Source organism: Mustela putorius, unplaced genomic scaffold, assembly GCF_011764305.1.
Source record: "Mustela putorius furo isolate JIRA1106 unplaced genomic scaffold, ASM1176430v1.1 tig00000580_pilon_pilon_pilon, whole genome shotgun sequence".
NCBI lineage: Eukaryota > Metazoa > Chordata > Mammalia > Carnivora > Mustelidae > Mustela > Mustela putorius.
This window is the reverse complement of record NW_025421423.1, coordinates 9,175,496-9,199,213: the sequence shown is the minus strand read 5'-3', so window position 1 is coordinate 9,199,213 and position 23,718 is coordinate 9,175,496. Positions and strand designations below refer to the sequence as shown.

At 41.4% G+C, this 23,718-nt stretch overlaps 1 protein-coding gene across 4 annotated transcripts in view; it reads left to right on the top strand.

Moving 5' to 3' along the window:
- LOC101679430 (phospholipid-transporting ATPase ABCA1) overlaps positions 1-22,815 on the top strand; it is a 127,477-nt gene extending 104,662 nt beyond the window's left edge. For all 4 annotated transcript variants that reach the window (XM_013053829.2, XM_013053827.2, XM_004747735.3 and 1 more), the window contains 18 exons: positions 1,180-1,212; positions 2,275-2,380; positions 3,195-3,269; positions 3,716-3,885; positions 5,191-5,368; positions 7,523-7,638; positions 7,735-7,879; positions 9,324-9,447; positions 10,513-10,642; positions 10,903-11,023; positions 12,039-12,101; positions 12,722-12,828; positions 15,434-15,575; positions 15,972-16,106; positions 17,090-17,193; positions 17,754-17,846; positions 18,505-18,748; positions 19,355-22,815. In XM_013053829.2, coding sequence (XP_012909283.1) covers positions 1,180-1,212; positions 2,275-2,380; positions 3,195-3,269; positions 3,716-3,885; positions 5,191-5,368; positions 7,523-7,638; positions 7,735-7,879; positions 9,324-9,447; positions 10,513-10,642; positions 10,903-11,023; positions 12,039-12,101; positions 12,722-12,828; positions 15,434-15,575; positions 15,972-16,106; positions 17,090-17,193; positions 17,754-17,846; positions 18,505-18,748; positions 19,355-19,495 — 2,227 coding nt within the window. In that variant the 3' untranslated portion in view covers positions 19,496-22,815. The remainder of the gene's footprint in view (positions 1-1,179; positions 1,213-2,274; positions 2,381-3,194; positions 3,270-3,715; positions 3,886-5,190; positions 5,369-7,522; positions 7,639-7,734; positions 7,880-9,323; positions 9,448-10,512; positions 10,643-10,902; positions 11,024-12,038; positions 12,102-12,721; positions 12,829-15,433; positions 15,576-15,971; positions 16,107-17,089; positions 17,194-17,753; positions 17,847-18,504; positions 18,749-19,354) is intronic.
- Positions 22,816-23,718: the final 903 nt, after the last annotated feature.

Sequence of the window (23,718 nt, the reverse complement as noted above, 5' to 3'; positions counted from 1 at the left end):
TGGGGAAAAATATCAAATTTTGGCCTGATGTTGGCTTTTGGAAGTTTAGGATATTCTCCCAACCTAGAACAGATAAATTTTTTGAAGTTTTAATTGTCAGCATCAAGGTAAGGCAGCCTATATCATTATAGGGCTGTGCAAGAGAAAAATTCCGGAGAGCAGATGTACAGTATTGTGATTATAGTTAGCAATACCAAATTATAAACTCCAAAGTTGCGAAGAAACTAAATTTTAAATATGCTTACCACAACAAAAGGGATGATGATTTCAGGACATGATGGAGGTACTGTGGTAATCCTATTATAATATCTAAATATGTCTTATCAGACTGTTATACGCCTTAAACTTATATCGTTTACTATGTCAGTTATATGTCAGTAAAAAAGTAAATCTGGCTTCAAATTTGAATTCTGTTACTTACCATCCGCTTTACCAGGAGCAGCCAGTTGTCCTTGAAAAAGTCTTCATTTGTAGAGTATGTGATATTCTTACTATTTTCTGGTTGCTCTTATTATTTTGTTGTGTTAATTAAATGACATTGATATGTATAAAGTGCTTCTCATGAATGTGAGAATGTGCCCCGAGAATGTGACTCTTGGTCTCAGAGTAATGAGTTCAAGTCTCACATTGGGCATGGAGCCTCCTTAAAAAGAATTAAAACAGGGGCGCCTGGGTGGCTCAGTGGGTTAAGCCGCTGCCTTCGGCTCAGGTCATGATCTCAGGGTCCTGGGATCTCGAGTCCCGCATTGGGCTCTCTGCTCAGCAGGGAGCCTGCTTCCCTCTCTCTCTCTCTCTGCCTGCCTCTCCATCTACTTGTGATTTCTCTTTGTCAAATAAATAAATAATAAAATCTTTAAAAAAAAAAAAAGAATTAAAACAAAACAAAAAAAGCTTTTAGTTCAGTCACATCTTTGTCTGCAAGGTGGTTTTTGAAGTGGTTTAATCCAAAGCATGATTTTCATATAAATAACAAGGTTTTAAGATGGGGATAAGGAAAGTGACTGGGGTGGATGTCCTTCTATGCGTACCGCCCCTGCCCAAGACTGATCACAGGATTCTTTCTATCCTGGCTTGTCTCCTCAGGTAGATAGTAACTTCTTTTGTATCATCAGTAATACAGGAATACGATCAATGTTTCTTTGAACTGATTTTTCGTTTCTTTTTCTTTGGCTTCTGCAGTTTAAAGAACAAGATCTGGGTGAATGAGTTTAGGTAAGTTGATCTCTTTCTGTGCTAGCCCATATTTTGTCTGGACTCTTGTAGTTCAGAAGGATGACTTTGATACTGGTATCTCGGGTCCCAGCAAGTTGGGATGTGGGGATTGTTTTGCCCTTGGTGTTTCTGCTCAGTGCTCAGCTGCCACTTTAGATGCCCTTGAAACATGTGGCATTCTGATCCCCATGAGGAGATTCAGTGGTTCCTTGAAGGTCTCTAGGGATTTAGCGGGGAAGCACGGTGTTGGAAGGGAAGTACCTTACTCTGTTTATACTTCCCCTCCTTCCCCCCTTCCCCCGCCCAAATCAGACTCCCCATGGGCCCTGGGGACTCCGGAACAATTTCTAGGCCTTTAGAATGAGACCAAGAAGGTCTTGGATGAAATAAGAGGCATCAAAGCTATTTAGTGCCACAGTATTTGAAATTCTCTCTCCTTGGTTTTGAAGGAACAGGCGGCACTAGGGAAGAAAGGCAGGAGCAACCCTTGACGCCAGTTTGTCCTTCTAGAGAATGAGAAGCCTTCTATGGCTGCCTCCAAACTCAGCTCTGTCACTGTTGTCCACCTTCCCTCTTTTCCTTTTTCCCAGGGGCCAACACCCGTAGAACTCTGCACAGAGCAGATACTGACTGGGGCCCCTAAAGTGCCTTTATGCTAGGAAAGGCCCATGGCCTGTCTCTAAGCCTCCCTAGGCTACTCTGGTCACTGTCCTCCCCTAACTCCCCGTCTCCTTGCCTTGACACTCAGAGACCCATGTGGAAGGGCAGACTGGGGTCACTGGGGGAGGGGCAGCAGGAGTATCTATGAGATGAAAGACACCTCACTCTGTGTGTAATCCCAGAGCAGCTCTTTCCCACTTGGGCAGTAACCCTAAGAATCAAGAGATTGCCGGAAGACATCAGAGGAGGCCAAGATGAAGCTTTCTCCAAGTCTAACTTTTAACTTTGGTCTTGCTTCGAATAAACATTCACCTCCATGATGCATACACTCCTTCATGTGATGTCTGCTGCTGAATGATACTGTGTATGGCTCTGTCTTCTAATGTCAGGCTGTCCTTTTAGGTATGGAGGGTTTTCCCTGGGTGCCAGTAATTCTCATTCACTTCCTTCAAGTCAAGAAGTTAATAATGCCATCAAGGAAGTGAAGAAGCACTTGAAGCTGGCCAAGGTAGGTATCCATCCTAGGACATGTCAGAAAGATGGGCCCAGAGTTGCCACTAAGTGGGAGTAGTTGGCAGGTACATCTAATCACCTTGCCACTTACTGTTTTTAGGACTGAATACAAAGCTGATCTTGCACCAGCCAAGACTGAGCTATTCAGTATATATTTAATATCTGAAAACATAGATCAAAAAAAAATTCAGAGGTTTAAAAGCTCTCAGTATAACTTCCTTTATGAATTTAGCCAGTAGGTAAATAAACTGGGCTTCGAACATACTTCCCTGAAACAATCACTGGTTACAAAGGAAATGAATCATTTCCTTTACACTGATGGCAGGACCTTGTAGGCTCTCACTTCATTTCTCAGGGTTTTGAGTTTCCCGTTTTCTAAATGAGAATGAGGGCTCCGCGGGCCTGGATTCCAGGATCATGGTATCCATAATAATCCTAGAGTCTGTGTCTCCAGTTTTGAGGCCCAGATCCCATGTGTCCGACACATCTGCCCACTGGGCCTAGTTCTAGGTCTTTAGAGGACCCCTGGGGAACACTTTGAAGCATGCTCCCCACCCAGTTAGGCAAGACCTCTGCCCCTGGCAACTTGGAGTCCCAGGGTGTCCCTGTGATTCTTTCAAAAACTTGTGGTTTATGGCAACACCAGTGCTTTAGATTTCTGGTCACTTGTTTCTTGGGCGCCCGTCCTGCTGTAGTTTCCTGTCTTGCTCGGCTGAACAAGGCAGCAACGACGTTGCCCTTCACAGGGTTGTCCTGTTGCCCTTCCCTTGTGAACCATCCCAACTGAGGCAGGTTTCTGTTGTTCACAGGACAGTTCTGCCGATCGATTTCTCAGCAGCCTGGGGAGGTTCATGACAGGACTGGACACGAAAAATAATGTCAAGGTGAGGCCCTGTGTGCCGGTAGCTTCTTGATGAACAGTAGTACTTAAGTATTTTCAGCTCCTAATGTTGATAGGCATATTCAGGACAGAAAAGAGCAGGCTACTAATTTTACCATGGAGCCCAGACAGTATGATGATAAAGAGAATTGGCTTTCCAACAGATGTACCAACTGAACCGCTGTGACCTTGACCAAATTACCTAGCCTATTTAAGCCTCTGTTTCCTAATCCAAGAAACAGAGGCAGGAGTCATGTTTTAAAGATGTGGTAAGGATTGAGTGAGTTGAAGATCAGAAGTAGCGCAGTGGCTGCTGTTACCTCTTTGCCATGTTCTCTGACCCTAATGTTTTCTCCTGGTGTATGGAATTCTAAAAATGTCTTGCATGTGCACCGACCTCCCAGAGCAGGATTTGGAAGCATTACTTTGTACCTGGCGTCTTTTATTCAGGTGTGGTTCAACAACAAGGGCTGGCATGCCATCAGCTCTTTCTTGAATGTCATCAACAATGCCATTCTCCGGGCCAACCTGCAGAAGGGAGAGAACCCCAGCCAGTATGGGATTACGGCCTTCAACCACCCCCTGAATCTCACCAAGCAGCAGCTCTCAGAAGTGGCTCTGTAAGCGTGGCTGTATCTAACTGGGTGGGGGTGAGGACAGGAGAAGCTGTTGGTGGGACCACCATGTTGGGGAGGGAAGTGTGAAGCTGCTTGTAGAGTACCAGCTGAGGATACAGTTACATTATGAATTCAGGTTCTGGGCAGAAAATGATCGCTTTATGAATCGGCCAGCAAGGATTAAACTGCAGAAGACCAAGGATTTTGATGGATAAAAACCATTACATGTAGGGAATTTATATAAAGTGAAATTGTCGGTAAAATCCTAAAATAATTTAACTCATCATTAACACAGTGTTTAAGAGAAAACCAGCTCTTTTAGTTTTGAAACCACTGTTTGTAAACTTGGTGAAACATGCTTTTATCAGCTTGTCCTTTTAATTCCTGAATCAAGCTTGTGTGTGTGTGTGTGTGTGAGAGAGAGAGAGAAAGAAGTTTAAAGCCAGTATGATACAGTTTAAAGTGCGTAACCTTTGGAATCATAGACATCTGCGTTTGACTCTGGTTTTTATATTTCTAGATGTATGGTGTTAAATGAGGCAATTCATGTAAATTGCCAAGTCTAGCACTCAGCACATTGTTGATATTCAGCACATGTTAGATTCTTTCCTGTGTACAGCGTGTAGCACAGCTATTTCTGTTTAACTCCTGTAGAATACCAATATATACCACTAGGATCTTTATACCAAGTTTATATAAAATTAATGCATATAAAAATAGTTTATGTTATACCCTGTTTAATGGACTTGTAACTATGCTCCTTTAATAGAATCTGATAGAAGTTTTGCTGTGTGTTAGATCGATATGCTGCACACTATTGTTTTCAAATTTATTTATAGCCAAAAATTATTTGAATAGTTTCATCCTAATACTTCTGCTTTATTTCATTTTTCAGAGTACACTGGTCCTATATATGTGAACATTTACAACTTAATGCTCTTCAGGGTCAAGAACAGAAGGCCAAAGTGAATGCCATTTGGCCATTCTTAGACTTCCCTTGATAATTTCATTATGGCAGTGGATTCTTTTTTACTTCATTGAAATTAGTTTTGCATTTTAATTATTAGGGTTTTTTTATTTGAAAATAATCATCTTTAACGCTGAGTAAAATACGTTTGGTCAGTCGGTTTTTCCCCCTGGGCGGTGCCTCACATCTCCGATATCTGTGTATGTGTGTTTGCATGCAAGCGTGCATGTGTTCGCACGCGTGTGTGTGGGTGTGTGTGCAGTTGCATGCGTGTATATTGCTTGCTTGAGTTCTCAGCTGCATTAGTGGCCCCTCATATTGTCATTGTCTTTCTTTTTCAGGATGACCACATCAGTGGATGTCCTTGTGTCCATCTGTGTCATCTTTGCAATGTCCTTCGTCCCAGCCAGCTTTGTCGTGTTCCTAATCCAAGAGCGGGTCAGCAAAGCAAAGCACCTGCAGTTCATCAGTGGAGTGAAGCCTGTCATCTATTGGCTCTCTAATTTCGTGTGGGATATGGTAAGAACCTCCGTCTGCTGCTGTTTTATAAATCATTAGGGCCGTGGATTGGATGAAAGAGCCCCTGGCTTTTCTAAAATTGTTTTAGGTAGTCAAAAGGAATGAAAAAGAAAAAGGCAGAAGTAGTTGTATGTACACCCATGACACTAAACATGACCTCAAATACAGATCTGATCTCACACCACAGGAAAAAAATCTGTTTACACTGCAATGAATACCACCACCATCACTACCACTAATTTCTTGAGTGACTACTTTTCAAAGTAACATCGAGCTGGAAGATGCTTAGTCACAACCCAGTGTCTCTACCCTGTCTGGTAGGCTTTCACCTCCAGAAGCAGGGTGTTCTTTGCCTTAGTATGAAATCCGTCTTTCCTTTGAAAACTCTATACATTTTACCCAGAGGCTTATCCATCCATTCCAAATATGTTTTTGTGCCAGCTCTAATAGATTGCTTCTGTTCAGACCAGTATGGAGGACTTCAAAGAATTCTGTAGTTCTGATTTTTGTAAAGTGGAGTTGAAATGTATCTCCCTTGACTTCTATTAACTGTAAGCCATACAGAACAAATTTAATCCTCCCACTGCACAGCCCCTTGGGTATTTGAAGACAACTTTCATTTCACCTAAGTCTTCCCCATGTAAGATATATGAGAACACACTTCGTCATCTTCAAAGCACTGTACAAACGCGAGTGATGACGGTGAGGATGATGTCTTTGCTGATTATACCAAGCCTCTCAGACTTGTGAACCTCTCAGACATGTGATATGTTGCCTTTCTGTGGCCATGCTCCACACTGTTAATGTTCCTTTCTAAAAGCCAAGCCCAGAAGTAACCTTGTGTTCAGGCTGTGCTCTGTGTTCCGAGCCTAGAGTGGATCTTTATCCCATACTGTCATTACTCAGCCCATGGTTTTGCATGCAGAAGGAGAGCTGCCTTGTTAGCAACTTGGTAGTGAACTGAAATTTCCATTTCACAGAATGATTGGTGAATGGGGTCTCTTTCCCTCTACACTAATGCAGTTGACTTTTTTTTTTAAAGATTTTGTTTTTTTATTTATTTGACAGAGAGAGATCACAAGTAGGCAGAGAGGCAGGCAGAGAGAGAGGAGGAAGCAGGCTCCCTGCCGAGCAGAGAGCCAGACGCGGGGCTCGATCCCAGGACTCTGGGATCATGACCTGAGCCGAAGGCAGAGGCTTTAACCCACTGAGCCACCCCGGAGCCCCGACTTTTTGAACCTAAACTTTACATTTATCCGTGTTACACTGCATCTTGTTTCGTATCCATTTGCTCTTGTTTTTGTCTTGCCCCAGTAATTACTTCATCCCATAAACACATACTGAGTACTCATGATGTATCTGACTGTGGCAGGGGATTCAGAGATGAAAGATCAAGTCTGTGGACTCAGAGACCTCACTTAGCTGTCTGTGTGTTATCTGTCACTCCCTGCTTTCAAGACTCTGAAATTTGCTAAAAGCAGGTCTTCACCTGCGTTACTGATAAACATGGGGAAGGATGGGACCGAGGCAGAGCCCTGTAGTCTGAAGCTCAAGTTCTTCAAACAGCCAACAAGCCGCCTTTCACCTCCCTGCCTGTGCTTTGCCCTGCTAGCTATGAATTCTCTTAATTGTCCTGTAGTCACGTCTTTATATCTGCATTGTAAGGCTTGATACACTGTCAGGACAGACTTGAAAATACTTCTCATGTGATGAAACAATTCTGGCATTCATGTTATAAGGTAAGCGCTTATAAATAGATTACATGTGAGCCTGAACTTGGGCAGACGCTAATATAGCATTAATGATGAAACACACAATCATCTTGGGGAAGAATACTGGAAGCTTATTTGCTGCCTGTGAAATTGTAATTACTCTGACTGGGAATCCATCGTTCAGTAAGTTTACTGAGCGTGACACCTTGGCTTAGCTGTTGGAAAGACAGAAAGGGCATGCAGTTTATAAAATCAGCCAAGGGTAAAATGCTTGTCAAAATGTATTGTCCACTATTTTGATGAATAGTTTATGTGGCTTCATTAATTCAAAGTTATTCTCTGCTATGTTTATCTGCCCTTTCTTGTCCTGTGATGGTGAAGACTTGAGGTGTATTGTGTCTCTGACTTAGGGGTGAACTTGATTTTCTTGTTTCACTTTTAGTGCAATTATGTGGTCCCTGCCACGCTGGTCATTATCATCTTCATCTGCTTCCAGCAGAAGTCCTATGTGTCCTCTACCAACCTGCCTGTGCTAGCGCTTCTACTTCTGCTGTACGGGTAAGGCCCCCCTGGAGGGCTGGAAGGCATATGGTGCCCAGAGTCAAAGGGAAGGCAGGGGACACCCAGTGAACATTTGTCTCTGTGCCTCACCAGGTGGTCGATCACACCTCTCATGTACCCAGCCTCCTTCGTGTTCAAGATCCCCAGCACAGCCTACGTGGTCCTCACCAGTGTAAACCTCTTCATCGGGATCAATGGCAGTGTGGCCACTTTTGTGCTGGAGCTCTTTACCAACAATGTGAGTCCTGCAGAAGGGGCACCTCTTGCAGGGATGGGCGTCTCCGTGAGCCCGAGGACTGCACCGAGTCATGATCTTAATGCCATGGGTCTGTGGTGCGGACACCATGGACCTCTTTGTCCTTTTTCAGATTCTCTCCTTTCTGGGTTTGCATAGCGCCTCCTTCTCCTCCTTTTCCTTATATTCCTTATATTCTCTGACTGATCCAACCCTTTGGTTTCCTTTGTACCCCTCCCTGTCTCAGTGCTGCTCTGCCATCTTTGCTTTCCCCTTTAGATGCTATCTCTGTGTGATGCCCTTCACCTTTACCGACTCCCCTCTCTGGGTCTTACGTTGTTATCTCCCAGATCTTTGCCTTTGACCCTGTTCCCTCGATCTCTAGTCTCACGTTTTTACTTGCCTAGCAGGAGGCTCCATCTAGGTTATTTCCAGTTCCCCGGGACTTGACCTGTCCTCCTCATCTTCTCCCTCAGGACCTAGTATTTCTCTTGCCATTCCTGTCACAGTGGGTGGCACTACCATCCACCCGGTCACCCTGGCTGGCAACGGTATGGGCATCGTATATGTTGTGCTTTTCTTACCGCCCGCATTCAACTGTTTACCTTGTCAGTTCTTCCAGTTACAAATCTCTTTAAGGGTCTCTGCCTATTTTCATAGTCTTTGTCCAGACACCTTAACTTAGAATGCCAGGCCTTCAGAGCTCTATAGCCCTTCCTGGTCATATCCCGCCACCCCCCTTCCCAAGGCTCTGTAACTTCACCTGAGCTGGTTGTTCCTTAAACCCTCCCATACTCCTGTAGGTCTGACTTCCTTTATCTCTCTAAGCCCTCAAGACTGCACCCAACTATGAAGCTTTCTTTTCCTGCTGCCTATGGGAGGTGCTTCTCTGTCCCCAGTGCTCCTGAAGCCCTCCCTTCATGCCTGCAGTACAGCACCTATCCAGTGGTGTACTCTTTTCCGCAGTGTCGAGACTGTTTATTAACCTTTGCTTCCCCTGGGCCCTAGCACAAGGCCTCCAGCCCACAGCAACTTAATTGTGGGATATTTGGCCACTGGCTTGATGTATACAAGAAGAATTTTTAAAATGCCGACAAAATCCTGAAGCTGAAATATTGACCCAGATATGAGCAATTTGCTTTGGAAATGTTAAGCCAATATTTTATTATGGATTTGCTTCTGATTTAACATAACCGTGTTTCTAAACTTTGCTCATATTTCTCCATATGCATAGCATTACTCCAAATCTTCTAAAGGGGAAATTCTATTATGTTATATGTCATCAACTGTGGCTGCTGCTCTTTATTGCTGTCTGAATTCAAAGGTTCAGTTTGACCCCAGGGAATCAAATTTTTCATCTCTCCTGTAATTCAGACCTTGATATATTTTTAGCCTAAACCATACATGACATTCAGTTTCTCTCTGTCTTATTATATTTTTTTTTTAGAAGCTGAATAACATCAATGATATCCTGAAGTCTGTGTTCTTGATTTTCCCACATTTTTGCCTGGGACGGGGGCTTATTGACATGGTGAAAAACCAGGCAATGGCCGATGCCTTGGAAAGGTTTGGTGAGTAACAGCAGTGACTCGAGATGGTGGTTTTTGTGAGCCTCGGTACTCTGGACTTTGGTGTGGAAAGAGGCTGGGGAATGGGCATAGGACTTCCACCACTGAGAAAAGGTTCATGAAAATGAACCTGGATGTGGCATGGGTCTTTTCATACAACATTCATCTGTGCCTCAGAGAGCATTGAGAAAGGTGAGAGGGGAATTTTAGAGGCAAGGAAAAAATACTGGTTTTATTCTGAATCCAGTGCGTAATGCCACAGGTTGCCTTTCTTAGTTGTCGGAAAAGTCAGAGCACAGTCGGAAAGTTGGATACAGGCCAGAGGATCAGTAGGAAGGGTGCAAACTTTGGCTATGTCTATGAGGAAGATCGTGGGCCTGAAGATGTGGTCATCTATTACCTTTTACAGTCTATAAAAAGGTAATTTACTGCAGCTCTTTCTGTCTTTAGAGTCTTTAAAAATATTTCTCCTGTGGCCACATTACTATTCTTTATCCACTGGCTCATATAGCTAGATGGGCCATGTTATTTAATGGGCATAGGAGAGGGACTTTTTTTTTTTTTTCATCTAGCAGGTGCAAAGGAGATGTATAAGGAATGTAAGGAATATTCCCATAGAGCCAGGTGATTTCATAGGTTCACTAGGTTATATTATATGCTACTTTCTGAAAGGGACGTCTTTTTAGAGTACTCTTTAATCTTCCTTTAGTGAAATTTACAGTGTGCAAAAATACCCTAGAAGTTACCCCAGATTGTTTGCCCTTTTAAAAAGGATTTTCAGCATGTCTCATTTAAAAAAGAAATGTAAGGTATGAAATTATAGATCTAATACATGTTGGTTCTGAACTTGCGACTGATAATGGGTCACAGTGTAATTTCCCAAAACCTTACCCTAAAAAAAAGTCAGACATGGAAAGTAGTCACTCCTATAATTTTCCCCCTTGTCATAGGCAATAATCATTGGTGTTCCAAGGAACAGAGGTGAATTTGAGCCTGAATTTGAGGAAGGGCCCAGAGTCTTTCTTTGGTGCCTCCATTCTAATTGGATCTCTGCATTGTGTCTACCAGGGGAGAACCGTTTTGTTTCACCACTGTCTTGGGACTTAGTGGGACGAAACCTCTTTGCCATGGCCGTGGAAGGGGTGGTGTTCTTCCTCATCACTGTTCTCATCCAGTATAGATTCTTCATCAGACCCAGGTAAGTTTTTTCTCAGAACTCATGGAGTATCTGGTTGAGGGTCACAGAGGAACACAGGGAAACACTGATCAGTGGTGGTCGCATTGCATTGAACTCAAGATGATCCAGATGATTTTCCTGACATGGGCATTCTCTAGCCCACAGCACTGCTGATCCTAAAAACTGTGGAGAATAGATTTAAAGGACTTTCTTAGAAATTGGATCCTTGTCTTGAGAAATACCTTGAAAGATTGATTTTTTCTTAAAATATTTTCCTCAAGACCTGTAAATGCCAAGCTTCCTCCTTTGAATGATGAGGATGAAGACGTGAAGCGGGAAAGACAGAGAATTCTTGATGGTGGAGGACAGAATGATATCTTGGAGATCAAGGAGCTGACGAAGGTGAGACAGTGAGTACAGGCTGTAACAACTCGTCTTCAGTTTTTCTCAGCTTTGCGTGTTGGAGATGAGCTTTTTTCTGATTTGATTAATGAAAAGAGCATACTTCCAAAAATATATGTATCTAGACCAAGTTTCTATCAAATTAATTTTTTTTAAAATACACCGAAGGGACTTCTTCATTAAAGAAATCCTGAGACTACTTCTATAATGGGAAATCTGGTTCTCAAGTGTATTTGTTTTTCACCCTTATATTTATGTGTTTATTAAAACATACTAAAATTGTATATCCAGTCAAAGCTGATGTGAGAGGAATAAATGATTGACTTTTGAGTATCATGGTCTAAAGAACTGATATGTCTGTTACTCAGGAAGATGGTTTGTTTTCAGCCCACTCTAGGTGCCAGGATCCCAGTACTTCACTTTTTTATAATATGTACAATATTTGCAGTGTTTTGATTGTACATTTTGACCATGTAGAATTTTTTTTTAATTTTAATTTTTAATTTTTTTAAATGTAGGCTCCATGCCCAGTGCAGGGCTTGAATTCACAACCCTGAGATAAAGACCTGAGCTGAGATCAAGGGTTGGATGCTTATCCAGCCATCCAGATGTCCCTAGAATTTAATTTTTATAATACCTACAATATCAAATAAATGAAAAATTATGTAAATATTGATGACCACTGTCTCTTAAAAAGGTTGATATTAGATCAAAAATAAAAAGATAAGTGTGTAAACCTGGCGATTCACAGACCTGTACCCCTGGGGCTAATAATACTTATATGTTTATTAAAAAAATTAAAGAAGAAAAGAAATTTATTTTTATTTTAAGCTCTCGAATCATTTAGAAGCTGGCTGCCGCAGAGACAGACCATGGCTCTTAGCATATCAGATATGTGACTTTATTTTATTGATGAGCCTTACCTCATCGTGAGATTATAAGTCAGTCTTCACAGTTGCTTGGGATAGTTGTGGTTCGCTATGGCCCTTGAATTTTTGCATTTTGTTGGTTGCAGATATATAGAAGAAAGAGGAAGCCTGCTGTTGACAGGATTTGTGTTGGCATTCCTCCTGGCGAGGTAAAAGCACTGTCTACACTCTACTTGTCCCTGTTAATTCGGATTATCTACCCAATCAAATGACAACATCTATAAGGGTTTGAAAGTAGTTTTTAAAGCCTTCTCTATTTATGTCTATGTGGAGCAATCAGTCATTGAGAAGATGGGGACTGCATATATTAAAAAGCAACAATTTTGGATAACCTCAGTCAGTTTAAGAAAAGAATGTACATCCAAAATGTGTCTTTGTGATCCATTCAAGATGAGGAAATTTAAGTAGATTTTTTTTAAATACTTTTTTTTCTTTTCTTGTTCATGTTTGTGTTCTTTTATGCCCTTTAGACAAATTAGATGGTGAAAGGTGACTGGTTAGCTTTCATTACTGTTTTTTACACATTAACTCTGGCTTCACCCTGGTAACTCCAATAATATTTACCAATATGCTCAATATGTCTTGTTATAAAATGTTGAAATATCAATGGAAGTTCTTAAAACTCCCCAAAATTCAACTCTTCATTGATACTTAAGAATGTTTTAGAATCATGTTATGCCAAAACTAAGCTGAGGAGACTATTATATAAGGGTCATTTATATTCAGATTTGCAGTTGTTTGCTTAAACAGCTTACCCAATCTTTTTCAGTGCTTTGGACTTCTGGGAGTTAATGGGGCTGGGAAATCATCAACTTTCAAGATGTTGACTGGAGATACCACTGTTACCAGAGGAGATGCTTTCCTTAACAAAAATAGGTGAGAAGAGACACGGACTGTATTTTGCCACAAAGACTCTTTTTCTTATTTTTATTTAAAGACATTTTTATTTTTCTGATTCTAACAGTACTATATAGCTTATAAAAAGGTTGAGATCTATAAAGGGTAGAGACAAAAATAAAAATCACCCATAATCCCACTACCTAAAGAGAACTACTATTTACATTTTTTTCTCCCAGGCTCCCTCTATTTTTTCTAACAGCTTTATTTAGTATAATTTTACATAGCGTATAGTTCACTTATCTTAAGAATACAATTGCTTGTGGCGCCTTGGAGGCTCAGTCATTAATCATCTGCCTTCGGCTCTGGTCATGATCCCAGGGTCTTGGGATCGAGCCCCGCATCGGTCTCCCTGCTTCTCCCTCTCCTGCTCCCCACCGCTTGTGTTCCTCTCCTGCTGTTTCTCTCTCTGTCAAGTAAACAAACAAGATCTTTTAAAAAAGATATAATTCCTAGTGATTTCTAGTTGATTTACAAGGCTATGCACTCATCACCACAATTAGAACATTCCCATCACCCCCAAACTCTCTTTTACACATATAAATGTTTTTTAAAAATTGAGATCATACTGTATCTAGATTTTTGAAATTAGTTTATTATTAATGAGTCTAATACGGATATTTCTCAATGGGTTACATGTTCTAAGATGTAGGTTTTACAATGTTGCATAAACCCCCCTATGTATTTTTATCTGCAGTTTGTTTAATCAATTCCTTATTGTTGGACATTTATTAGTTTCTGTTTTTGACTATGCAACTATGCCCTTTACATATGTACATCTATGTACATATGTAAAGGGAAAATTCCTACAAGGTAAAAGGGTGTGTATTTGCCAAATTGCCTTCCCTGAAGGGTGTGTCGGTTATTGAGGTTGCAAAGGCCATTATCTGAGAATGCACAGGTCACTAAGCAATCTGATCTTTAGGGGTGCACCTCCACTTTAGGGACCTATATTAGGCAATGTTGCCCTTGTGTACTCTAAATATGTGAGGCTTTATGGGCTTTCTATATGAAGAGGTGGTACAAAGACCATGGCTTTGGAATTTTTCTGACCATGACCCAAAGTAGCAAATTCATTTACCTCTCAACCTAGTAAATACACAAAATCACATAAACAGGCATATCTTTTTTTTTTTTTAAAGATTTTTTTTTTTTTTTAATTAACAGAGAGAAATCACAAGTAGATGGAGAGGCAGGCAGAGAGAGAGAGGGGGAAGCAGGCTCCCAACTGAGCAGAGAACCCGATGCGGGACTTGATCCCAGGACCCCGAGATCATGACCTGAGCCGAAGGCAGCGGCTTAACCCACTGAGCCACCCAGGCGCCCAAACAGGCATATCTTTAAAGAAAAAATCTGATTATGACCCACTAAATTTATTTTGTCACCTGCTAATGGGTGATGGCTCACAATTTAGAAATAGTAGATAGGAGCCTACTAGCCAGTAACATTTGAAAAGAATGAGGGACTTAATGTACTCAGGGGTCCCCCCTTTTTTCTCTTATCAGTTTTTTCCATAGCAGGGTAAAGAAGGTTTAAGAGAACCAATGCTGAAATAGCAGGCCTAAGACTGTGCATCTGCTTCCCCAGGCTCGTTCCTTCTACCAGGCTCCTGCGGTATAAAGCAGAGGGAGCAGTAACTGGCTCAAACTAAGGTTTATCCCAGTGACCAGTTGTAAGAGGCTGGCTTGGGCAGTGTTGCTGTGAGAGCCAGGCACAGTGTCTGTGGGCATCTCAGTCATAATTCTGGGAAAGGCTGGACTTCAGAGTGTAAAACAGATAGGCAAAGGGGAATGAATACTGCTAACAGGCCAAACAAAGGCCAAATGCTGTCCAAGGGTGGCTGATAAGTGCAGCCATCAGATTGGATGGGACACTGAACTTCTCCCACATCAAGGATTCTTAACCTGAGATTGGCTTCATAGAGTGCAAAAGCTGCTTCCACCAATATATTTAAAGCTGTGTCTGTAGATGTATTTTTTTGGTCACCAGATTTTTAGAGAGCCTTTGATAAAAAAACAAAAACAAAACAAAACAAAAATCTCCCAAACAAACCCCTTAAAAACCAAGAGGGTGCCTGGGCTGGATAAATAGTGGGGCCAGGCCATCTGGACCATGTTGTGGCCAATGTATGGGCAGCAAACAGCAGAGGGAGGAAGGCCACACCCAGATTTGCTGGGCCTCCTCTGGGTCTGCAGGGCCATGAGGGAGACTTGGGAGTAACAGAGTACTTGGTGGGTATGACTGGATCACAGGGTCAAGTCTGGGATGGAGACTTAGTGTTAAAGGCCCAAGACTGTGTGAGTGAGGTTGTCGGTAGAGAGAGTGCAGCAGTTGGGATGGACTTGGGAATCTTGAAATGGGACTGAACCTGCAGACTGAGGTGTTGGGAGAGCGAGGTACAAGCAATAGGTGGGCCAGAGGCGGGAACCCTGACTGCCAGGAGGGGCTGGCCTCCGGGGACAAAAAGATGGTGCTCACTGGTTATTTTTGTCACATGCAAGTACACTTTTTAGGAATATGAGACAAGACTGTCCAATCAGTCTCTCTCTAAATGCTTAAAACCTGACCAGTTTTTCCTTTGCAGTATCTTGTCAGACATCCATGAAGTCCATCAGAACATGGGCTATTGCCCTCAGTTCGATGCCATCACGGAGCTACTGACTGGAAGAGAGCACGTGGAGTTCTTTGCCCTCTTGAGAGGAGTCCCAGAGAAAGAAGTTGGCAAGGTACCGTGGGCACCAGAAGCCAGCCTGCCCCCTTCGCAGGCTGACAGTATGCCTTATGGTTTTGGCCTTCACAAATGACCGTTGGCTTCAGGCTCTTTTTACGCATGGGTGCAGCAATATGAGATGCTGGCTGCTCGCACCTACTTTGCAAGGTGGGAATCCGTGGCGGGGGGCAGGGGTGAGTGGACATTCACATGCTGCAGAGCAGAGAGGAAGTGCTGTGCCCACCCCCACGAGTTCTTTCCCTTTGCTTTTTGGCTCCTTGGCACTTGCTATTATAGAATCTACTCAGTGAGAAGAATTTTCCTAGTCCTGCTCTGTAAAGAATCATCTGCACGTGTAAGAAAACATGATAAACACACCAGACAAAAGTCAAGGTGCGTTTTATTACTCCAGGTTGGTGAATGGGCAATTCGGAAACTGGGCCTCGTCAAGTATGGCGAAAAGTATGCTGGGAACTATAGCGGAGGCAACAAGCGCAAGCTCTCCACAGCCATGGCTCTGATCGGCGGGCCCCCTGTAGTGTTTCTGGTGAGTGTGACTGAGTGGAGAACTCTTGTGTGGGCCTGAATGGAAAATGAAGTCCCGTATGTCCAGGGATATTGCCGGACTGGCTTGACTAATGGCAAGTCATCCTTCCTCTGACCGGGAACCGCAGAGCCACCTTAGAAAACCAGAGGGAAGTTCCTTTGTTCTTCTCCTTGATACATGTTGGGGTGGCTTTGCCATGCCCTCTGATGCTCCAGAGAAGAGAAGCTCTAGGGCCCTTTTGTTTCTCTGGTGTTGGGGAACGCTGGCTCGTGTGGCTGAGTCTCGGATATGTGATTTGAACTTTCTCTGGATCATTCTTTCAGACCGTCTGTGTATTCATCTCCTGAAAATGGAGATTGTGGACACAGCTTCAAGATCCCCAGGGTGGCAGCTGGGTTATAGTTCTAACACATAGATAGATGGAAAACAGAAGATTAAACTGGACAGGAGCCCCTTGGCCCTTTTTCTTCTGCTTTGAAGTTATTGTAGGAAGAAGCCTTGGGTTAGGGCTTTAATGTTATCTGTACCATTTGGATCTGCAATTTGTTTCTCTAAGACTAGCAAGTACAATATAACAGGCTAAGCTATAATGAGCTAGAATAAAAAAAGAAAAGTAATTTTACCCAAACCTTCTATGGACTTCAATAGAGACTTCAGACAAAAAGAATTTTCAGTGTATATTTGTCAGTCATGAAAAGATGATTGAAACTAAATAGCTTTTTCCTTTCCCTTTCTATTCATTTGGAGAAATTTAATTTAAAAAAAAATTGAGTTTCCTACTTCCTACATATTGGTAAGAGTGAACTGGTTACAAACAAGTACGCAGTTTATTTTTGTATGTGAGGTCTGATTTTTTGGTCTATCAAGAAATAACTAGAATGGTAAGTTGGCATTTGGCTATTTTAAAGATGCTTCTGCATTTAAAAAGAAATCTATCTTTGTGTTTTCAGGAAGTAATAGGGCTTATTTTATTCTCATTACAGGATGAACCTACCACAGGCATGGACCCTAAAGCCCGGCGATTCTTGTGGAATTGTGCTCTAAGTATTGTCAAGGAAGGCAGATCAGTAGTGCTAACATCTCACAGGTCAGCAGTGAAGACTGGGCTTGGCATCTGTGTTGTGTATATTTATGATTTTCCAAGTAGTAATGTGATCATTGTATAAAAATGAGAAAATGTGGTAATCACCTGAAATTGCATCATGAGGACATAAACATCGCTGTCATCAGGCTATGTATCTTTGCAGTTTTCTAATGCGAATCTGTATACACACACACACACACACACCCCAGACGTGTGTATATTTACAGGCAAAAACGCAAGCTGTGTACTTAGACTGTTCTTTTTCACTTCGTATTTTGTGTACATTCATATGTAGACAGTATTCCAATAGGAAATACCCAAGTTTGTTTAGCTGTTCCTCTTTTTGTAGACATTTGGACTGTTTCCAACTTTTTTTTTTTTTTTACAAGTATAAACAGCACGGCAGTAGACAGCATCATGCCTACATCTTCATGTATTTGTGATAGGAGGCAATTATGCCCTAGGATGCTGGAAATCTATCTCTTTGAAATTCCAGATGTCACATGATGTTCGGATGGTTAGAGCAGCATCTTTCTAAAACAAAAATCTCTGTTTTCCCACAGTATGGAAGAATGTGAAGCTCTTTGCACTAGGATGGCAATTATGGTCAATGGGAGGTTCAGGTGTCTTGGCAGCGTTCAACATCTGAAAAATAGGTAACAAAGATAGTATCTTTGGGATAACCCTTACTGAGGACACTTGTATTTATTCTTTTTGTGAGTGTATAAATGGTGGCTCTAAAAATAAAGGGAAATAAACTGAACAAAATGGTATAGTGGAAGGAATAAGGGCTTTGAAGCCAGAGCTGCATTTGAATTCTCTTTACCTTCTCCTGGTGTGGGCCCTTGGACAGATTGCTTAACTTTTCTAAGAGTCTGTATCCAAGAATATCTGCTTTCTGGCTTTGCTAAACAAATGAAATGGGGAATTTTACATACGTCAGTGTGGTCACAGCATAGGCTGTGGGATCAAACACACACGAGTCTACACCATGGCCCCACCACTAGGAGCTCTGTACCATGAGCAAGCGACTAGCTCCGTGGACTTCAGTTTCTCTGTAACTAACATCTGTCGGACTTCACATGTCCAGGTGAGGAATCAGTGAAATCATGTGTCTGAGGCACTCGGCATGACACGTCACATAGACTAGATCATCAGTAAATGGTAACCAGTTCCTTCTCTTAGGTACTTATTTCTGGGTAAAACTTTTGGGAGCTTCCTTTTTTATAGCACCAGTTGGGTCGGGTTACATACTATTTGGAGAAGTTTCCTGAGGATCTTCCATTGGATTTTTTTTTTTTTTTCTGCTTTCAGGTTTGGCGATGGTTATACAATAGTGGTACGAATAGCAGGGTCCAACCCTGACCTAAAGCCTGTCCAGGAGTTCTTTGGACTTGCCTTTCCGGGAAGCGTCCTCAAAGAGAAACACCGGAACATGCTCCAGTACCAGCTTCCGTCTTCCCTTTCTTCTCTGGCCAGGATATTCAGCATCCTCTCCCAGAGCAAAAAGAGACTCCACATAGAAGACTACTCTGTTTCTCAGACAACACTTGACCAAGTAAGCTTTGAATGGCATTTTCAGGGTGGAGATTCCCGATCCCTGTCCCGCACTCCCACGATGAGTCCTAGAGCAGGTCTGACTGAGCTTGAATCTGATTTACTGTGACTCTTGCTTTTTACTAAACCACCCTGAAGGTGTAAAGGAAGATGATTCTGTTTACTTCCGAGGATTATTGTGAGAATAGGTTGTAATAATCATCACAGTAACTGTCATTTTCTGAATACCTACTATGGGCCAGACATTTTGCCAGGTGTCTTATCCCATTTAAATGAGACAGCATCAAGTACTACCTGGATTCTGGAACTTAGTAGCTGTTCGGTAAATGTTAGTTTTTTTGTCTCCCTTCCCTTTTAATCAGGCCTCTATGAATCAAAATAGATGATCGAGTAATTGGTGATTTGAGGGGCAACAGGGAAGCTCAGTTTTCAAATGGTTAATGTGTTTTTCCAGTGTCCCCTCTTCCTCACACACAGTTTCCTACTTTATTTATGCGATCTTGTATTCTCCTACTGTGGCTTAAGCTCCACATGGTGAAAAATGCAACAAGAACAAAGGAGGAGCAAGGAGAGAGCTATTTATAAAGGCCAACCTTTCTTTTGACAGGTGTTTGTGAACTTTGCCAAGGACCAAAGTGATGATGACCACTTAAAGGACCTGTCATTACACAAAAACCAGACAGTAGTCGATGTTGCGGTTCTTACGTCTTTTCTCCAGGATGAGAAAGTGAAAGAAAGTTATGTATGAAGAATACTGTTCATACAGGGAGACTAAAAGAAAGGAGGAACTAGCCCTTCCTTTGCACCACGTCAAGCGTTCCAAAAGCAAGAGCTGGACGTTTTTGTGGGAAGAAGTAAACTGGATACTGTACTGATACAATTCAATGCAATGCAATTCAATGCAATGAAAACAAAATTCCATTACAGGGGCAGTGCCTTTGTAGCCTGTGTCTCGTATGGCTCTCAAGTGAAAAAGACTTGAATTTAGTTTATTACCTTACACCTATGTGAAACTCTGGTATGGAACCCAGCGGACAGATGGGTTTGAAACCACACTTTTTGTTTTTTTTCCCTTTGTAGTCTCACTGGGGTTGCAACAATAATTAATCAAGTAATCATGGCCAGTGATTATTTATCAAAGTCAAAAGGCATATACATCTTCATTCAGTAAGCCATGCCATGCCAGGACACTGGTTTCCCAGTGACACATCCATTGCTGGCAATGAGTGTGCCAGAATTACTAGTGCCAAGTTGTTCAGAAAGCCTGAAGGACCGTGGTGTGTCATGCACACTTTTGCAAAAGCTGTTCTGCTTTAGAGTCCATCAGCATCATTATCAGGTGACAAAATGGTGCCCTGGATGGGGAAAGTCCTGTTTTGTTTCCCTCTTTGATGAGCTGCTCTGGTGTGGGTAGCTCAAGACAGGTGAGACTCGGTTCCATTTTTAGGTTATCCCGTGCTTGGAGCCATGGGTCTCCAGGGCCATTTTTCTGGGACTCTTTAAATATACTAAGATCCTGGTGAGCAGTAAAGAGCTGGCAGACCGTTGAGGCTGCAGGCTGCTGAGGCCAGGTCATGGGATTGAACACGTTATGTGGCTTGTTCAAACCTAGGGAGGCCTGTGTCCATTTGTCCTGGTTGTCTGCTAACACGGTACATCGCATCTCAAGATCTTCCTGTCTGACATGAGTGTAGTATTATTTCTGGCTTTTTAAATTAATCTAGACTATGAAAGGACAGAGTTATATTTTAACAAAATTCTTCGTACTTTTGATGTTGTTTGGAATCTTATGGTCTGTCAGTGACATGTGAATCCTTGGAGTGGCCTCTTTGTAGAACCCCGTGGTGTAGGGGAGTCAGGCCGTACTGCCTCACTGGCTTTATTTCTCATGGAAGCCTGCATGTGGGTCCTCTGACTAGTGCCTGGTGACCAGAAAACAATGTGGTGGTCAAGATCTCATGACAGCATTGTATTTGAGTTTTTTTTAAAGATCATTTAAAATACTCTTAATCTCGGTATGTTAATCAAGTAGTTTTTGAGTGTATGTTATAGCTGAACTGACTATGTATGGGTGGATTGGGTGGGGAGAAATTAAGTCTCAGTAGATGTATTGTGCCATGTTATTCAGCTAACAGGTTTACAAATAGAGGTTGTTTTGTTGTTGTGGTCGTGGGATCCCAGTGAAAGAATACTGGGCAGTTTTTTTGTTTTTGTTTTTAATAGCAACAGTGCAAAAGCCAAAAAAGTTTGTCATAAGGGTTACAAGATTAAACAATGAATACGTTCACAAAAAAGATCACTAACTGCAAAACTTGTTGAGTAACACAACTTGTGCTTGTGGGTATTTTTGGTTCTGTCAAATAATCAGCTTTGAAGATCTTAGGTATCCCATGCTGACAATCTCAACTTTTTCATCTCTTCAGTCCTAAGTTTCTCATGAAAAAAATAACAACAGCATATGCCCCCAGGTGAAATATATTTGACTTTCCTGACCCAGTCTTATTTTTTTTAGTCAACAAACACTTTAAGAAATATTATTTTACTAATGCTTAATGTGATCTGCTTTGAGACAACAAAAATATGTGGGGAGTACTACTGGGTGAAATTCAAGCCATCTTTCAGTATCATTATTAATTTCTTTTTCTAAAATTTAAATATTAACTCTAAAGGTATTAAGATTTCGGATCTATTTCAAGTCTGTATTTTTTAAAATTTATAGAATGTTACCACATAACTTGTTTGGAAAAAAATGACTTAGAAATTAATGCCAATATCTTCTAAAATGATAAACAAGTAATGAAGGCCCATTTCCAGTAACTATTGGCATGATGAGGTCATTATATTTTGTGCTATCTTTAATGATATAAAATTCATAGAGTAATTTAGTTTTTCCTTATTTAATATTTTTCAAAATCAAACTTTTGTTAGTATTCCCATTTTACTAGAATCATGTTCTAATTCTCTATCTTACTAAATCAGTGAGCAGCTCCTGGCTTTAATTACTCTGACTTCAAGGCCATATTTAAAAAAATCAAAAGACACTGTGAACTGTTTCGGAAAACAAAAAACAAAAAACAATTCAATATAGATTTACAAGGATCTCTTCTGAAGCTAGAAACAATCTATAGCTACACACTGACTTCACACTGTTAACCTTTTAGACTATCCAAATAATCATCTTTTACATTTTCCTGTGTAAACCTAATTCTAGTACAAATTTCTACCAACTCTCTCCTATGGTAAAATTTCTATATATTCCCTGTGGAAATGTAAGTATGCGAGTTTCCAAAATTCTCAAAAAAAAAAGTGTTCAGAGGTTGCCACTTTTGCTTCTTTTGGACACCTTGGAAACTCCATTAACAACTGTGAATATGAAAATACAAAAGAAAACAATCACAAAGCCCTTTACACATAAACATTCAGCACAGCTCTTTCTTAAAAAACAGCCAAACCTCAGACTACTGTATTTCCATATCTGTACTGAAGTGTGTGCATTGTGGCGATGAAATGCTGCACATCTTTCAGTCACTGTATAGTGATCATTGATGAAAGGGATTTGTCTGTTTTCTTCTCGTGGTTGTATATATCAGGTAAATTTTTTTCCAAAGAGCCATGTGTCATATATAATATTGAACCACTTTGATACTGAGATATTAATTTGTACCCTTGTTACTATTTACTAGTAATAATAAAGTACTATAGTAATATAGCTCTAATTCTCTTCAAAGTTGTTGCATCCCTTTTATAGAATGTTTCTATTTCCATAAGGATTAAGTATTCTTTCTTCTTATACCCTAGGATGAAGCTATGTTTTTGTGCTTTTTCTTTATCATTGGCTCTTCATTCCAAGCACTTTATGCTGTCTCTAATGGGATCTATTTTTGCACTGGAATATCTGAAAATTGCAAAACTAGACAAAAGTTTCACAATAGATTTCTAAGTTAAATCCTTTTCATTAAAAGGAAAAAAAGAAAAAAAATTTTGTATGTCAATAACTTTATATGAAGTATTAAAAAAAAGGCATATTTCTATGTTGTAATGAGTCACGAAATAAAGCTGTGACAGTTCTGCTGGTCTATGCAAATTTATTTCCATGCATTCGCAGCACCACCTACTGTTAAGGCTCATAACGCCATTAGAAAAGTAAGAAAAGTAAGAAATTTTCGTCCACTTCTAGTGGGGAAGCTCTTTCTTTTGCCTGGAGTAGAAATTTTAGAAAAGGCTAAATGTCCTGTTTCTCACAAAAGAGAAGTGAAGGGATTACTTGGAGACAAAGGGTGTTTACACTTTCATAATCAGTTAAGATAGTAAATAACAAGTTTAAGAGGCTGTTAGGTAAAATGTATTCGGCTTGATTTTGAAGCTATAGAGAGATCTCTGAAAATACTCTGTAGCTAAGCCTGTTCGGTAAAAACTTCACTGCTTTATTTGGTATTGAAACTACAAAGGCCGCCTTCCGATGTCTTTTGTTTGTTCAACCGAAAACATGGACAGAGTGTGGCAAGGGTATTGGCGGGGTGTGCTGGGCCTGGTGGCCTGGGTGAGCAGGAAAGTGGAAGAAGTAGAGGAACATTGGCGGTGCCTTCTCTTCCTCCTGTAACAAGTGCTGGGCAACTGAAAGCCAGGGCTATGTGGGGCTGTGATGAGACTTGTGGATGTAATTTTTATAGCTCACTAGCAAAGTCTCAGGAAAGATGTCTGTTTATCTCAGTACCTGAAGAAACCTCCGTCAAACACCCGCTCATAAGCAGCACAGCAGAGTCACGGCTCTATGTGGGGCCTCCTCTAATGGCCGAGAGGACAGGTACTGAGTGAGTGGCCCTTTGCTAAGGTGTGCATCACACTGAATGCGGAGGAAGGATCTCGGTCTGAGAGTGAGCCTTCTTGACCACTTGGAATCAGTGTCGCAGCTGTGTCTTTCTCTCTTAAAGTTCACATTACAGCGACTTCAATGACATGAAAGAAAACTGT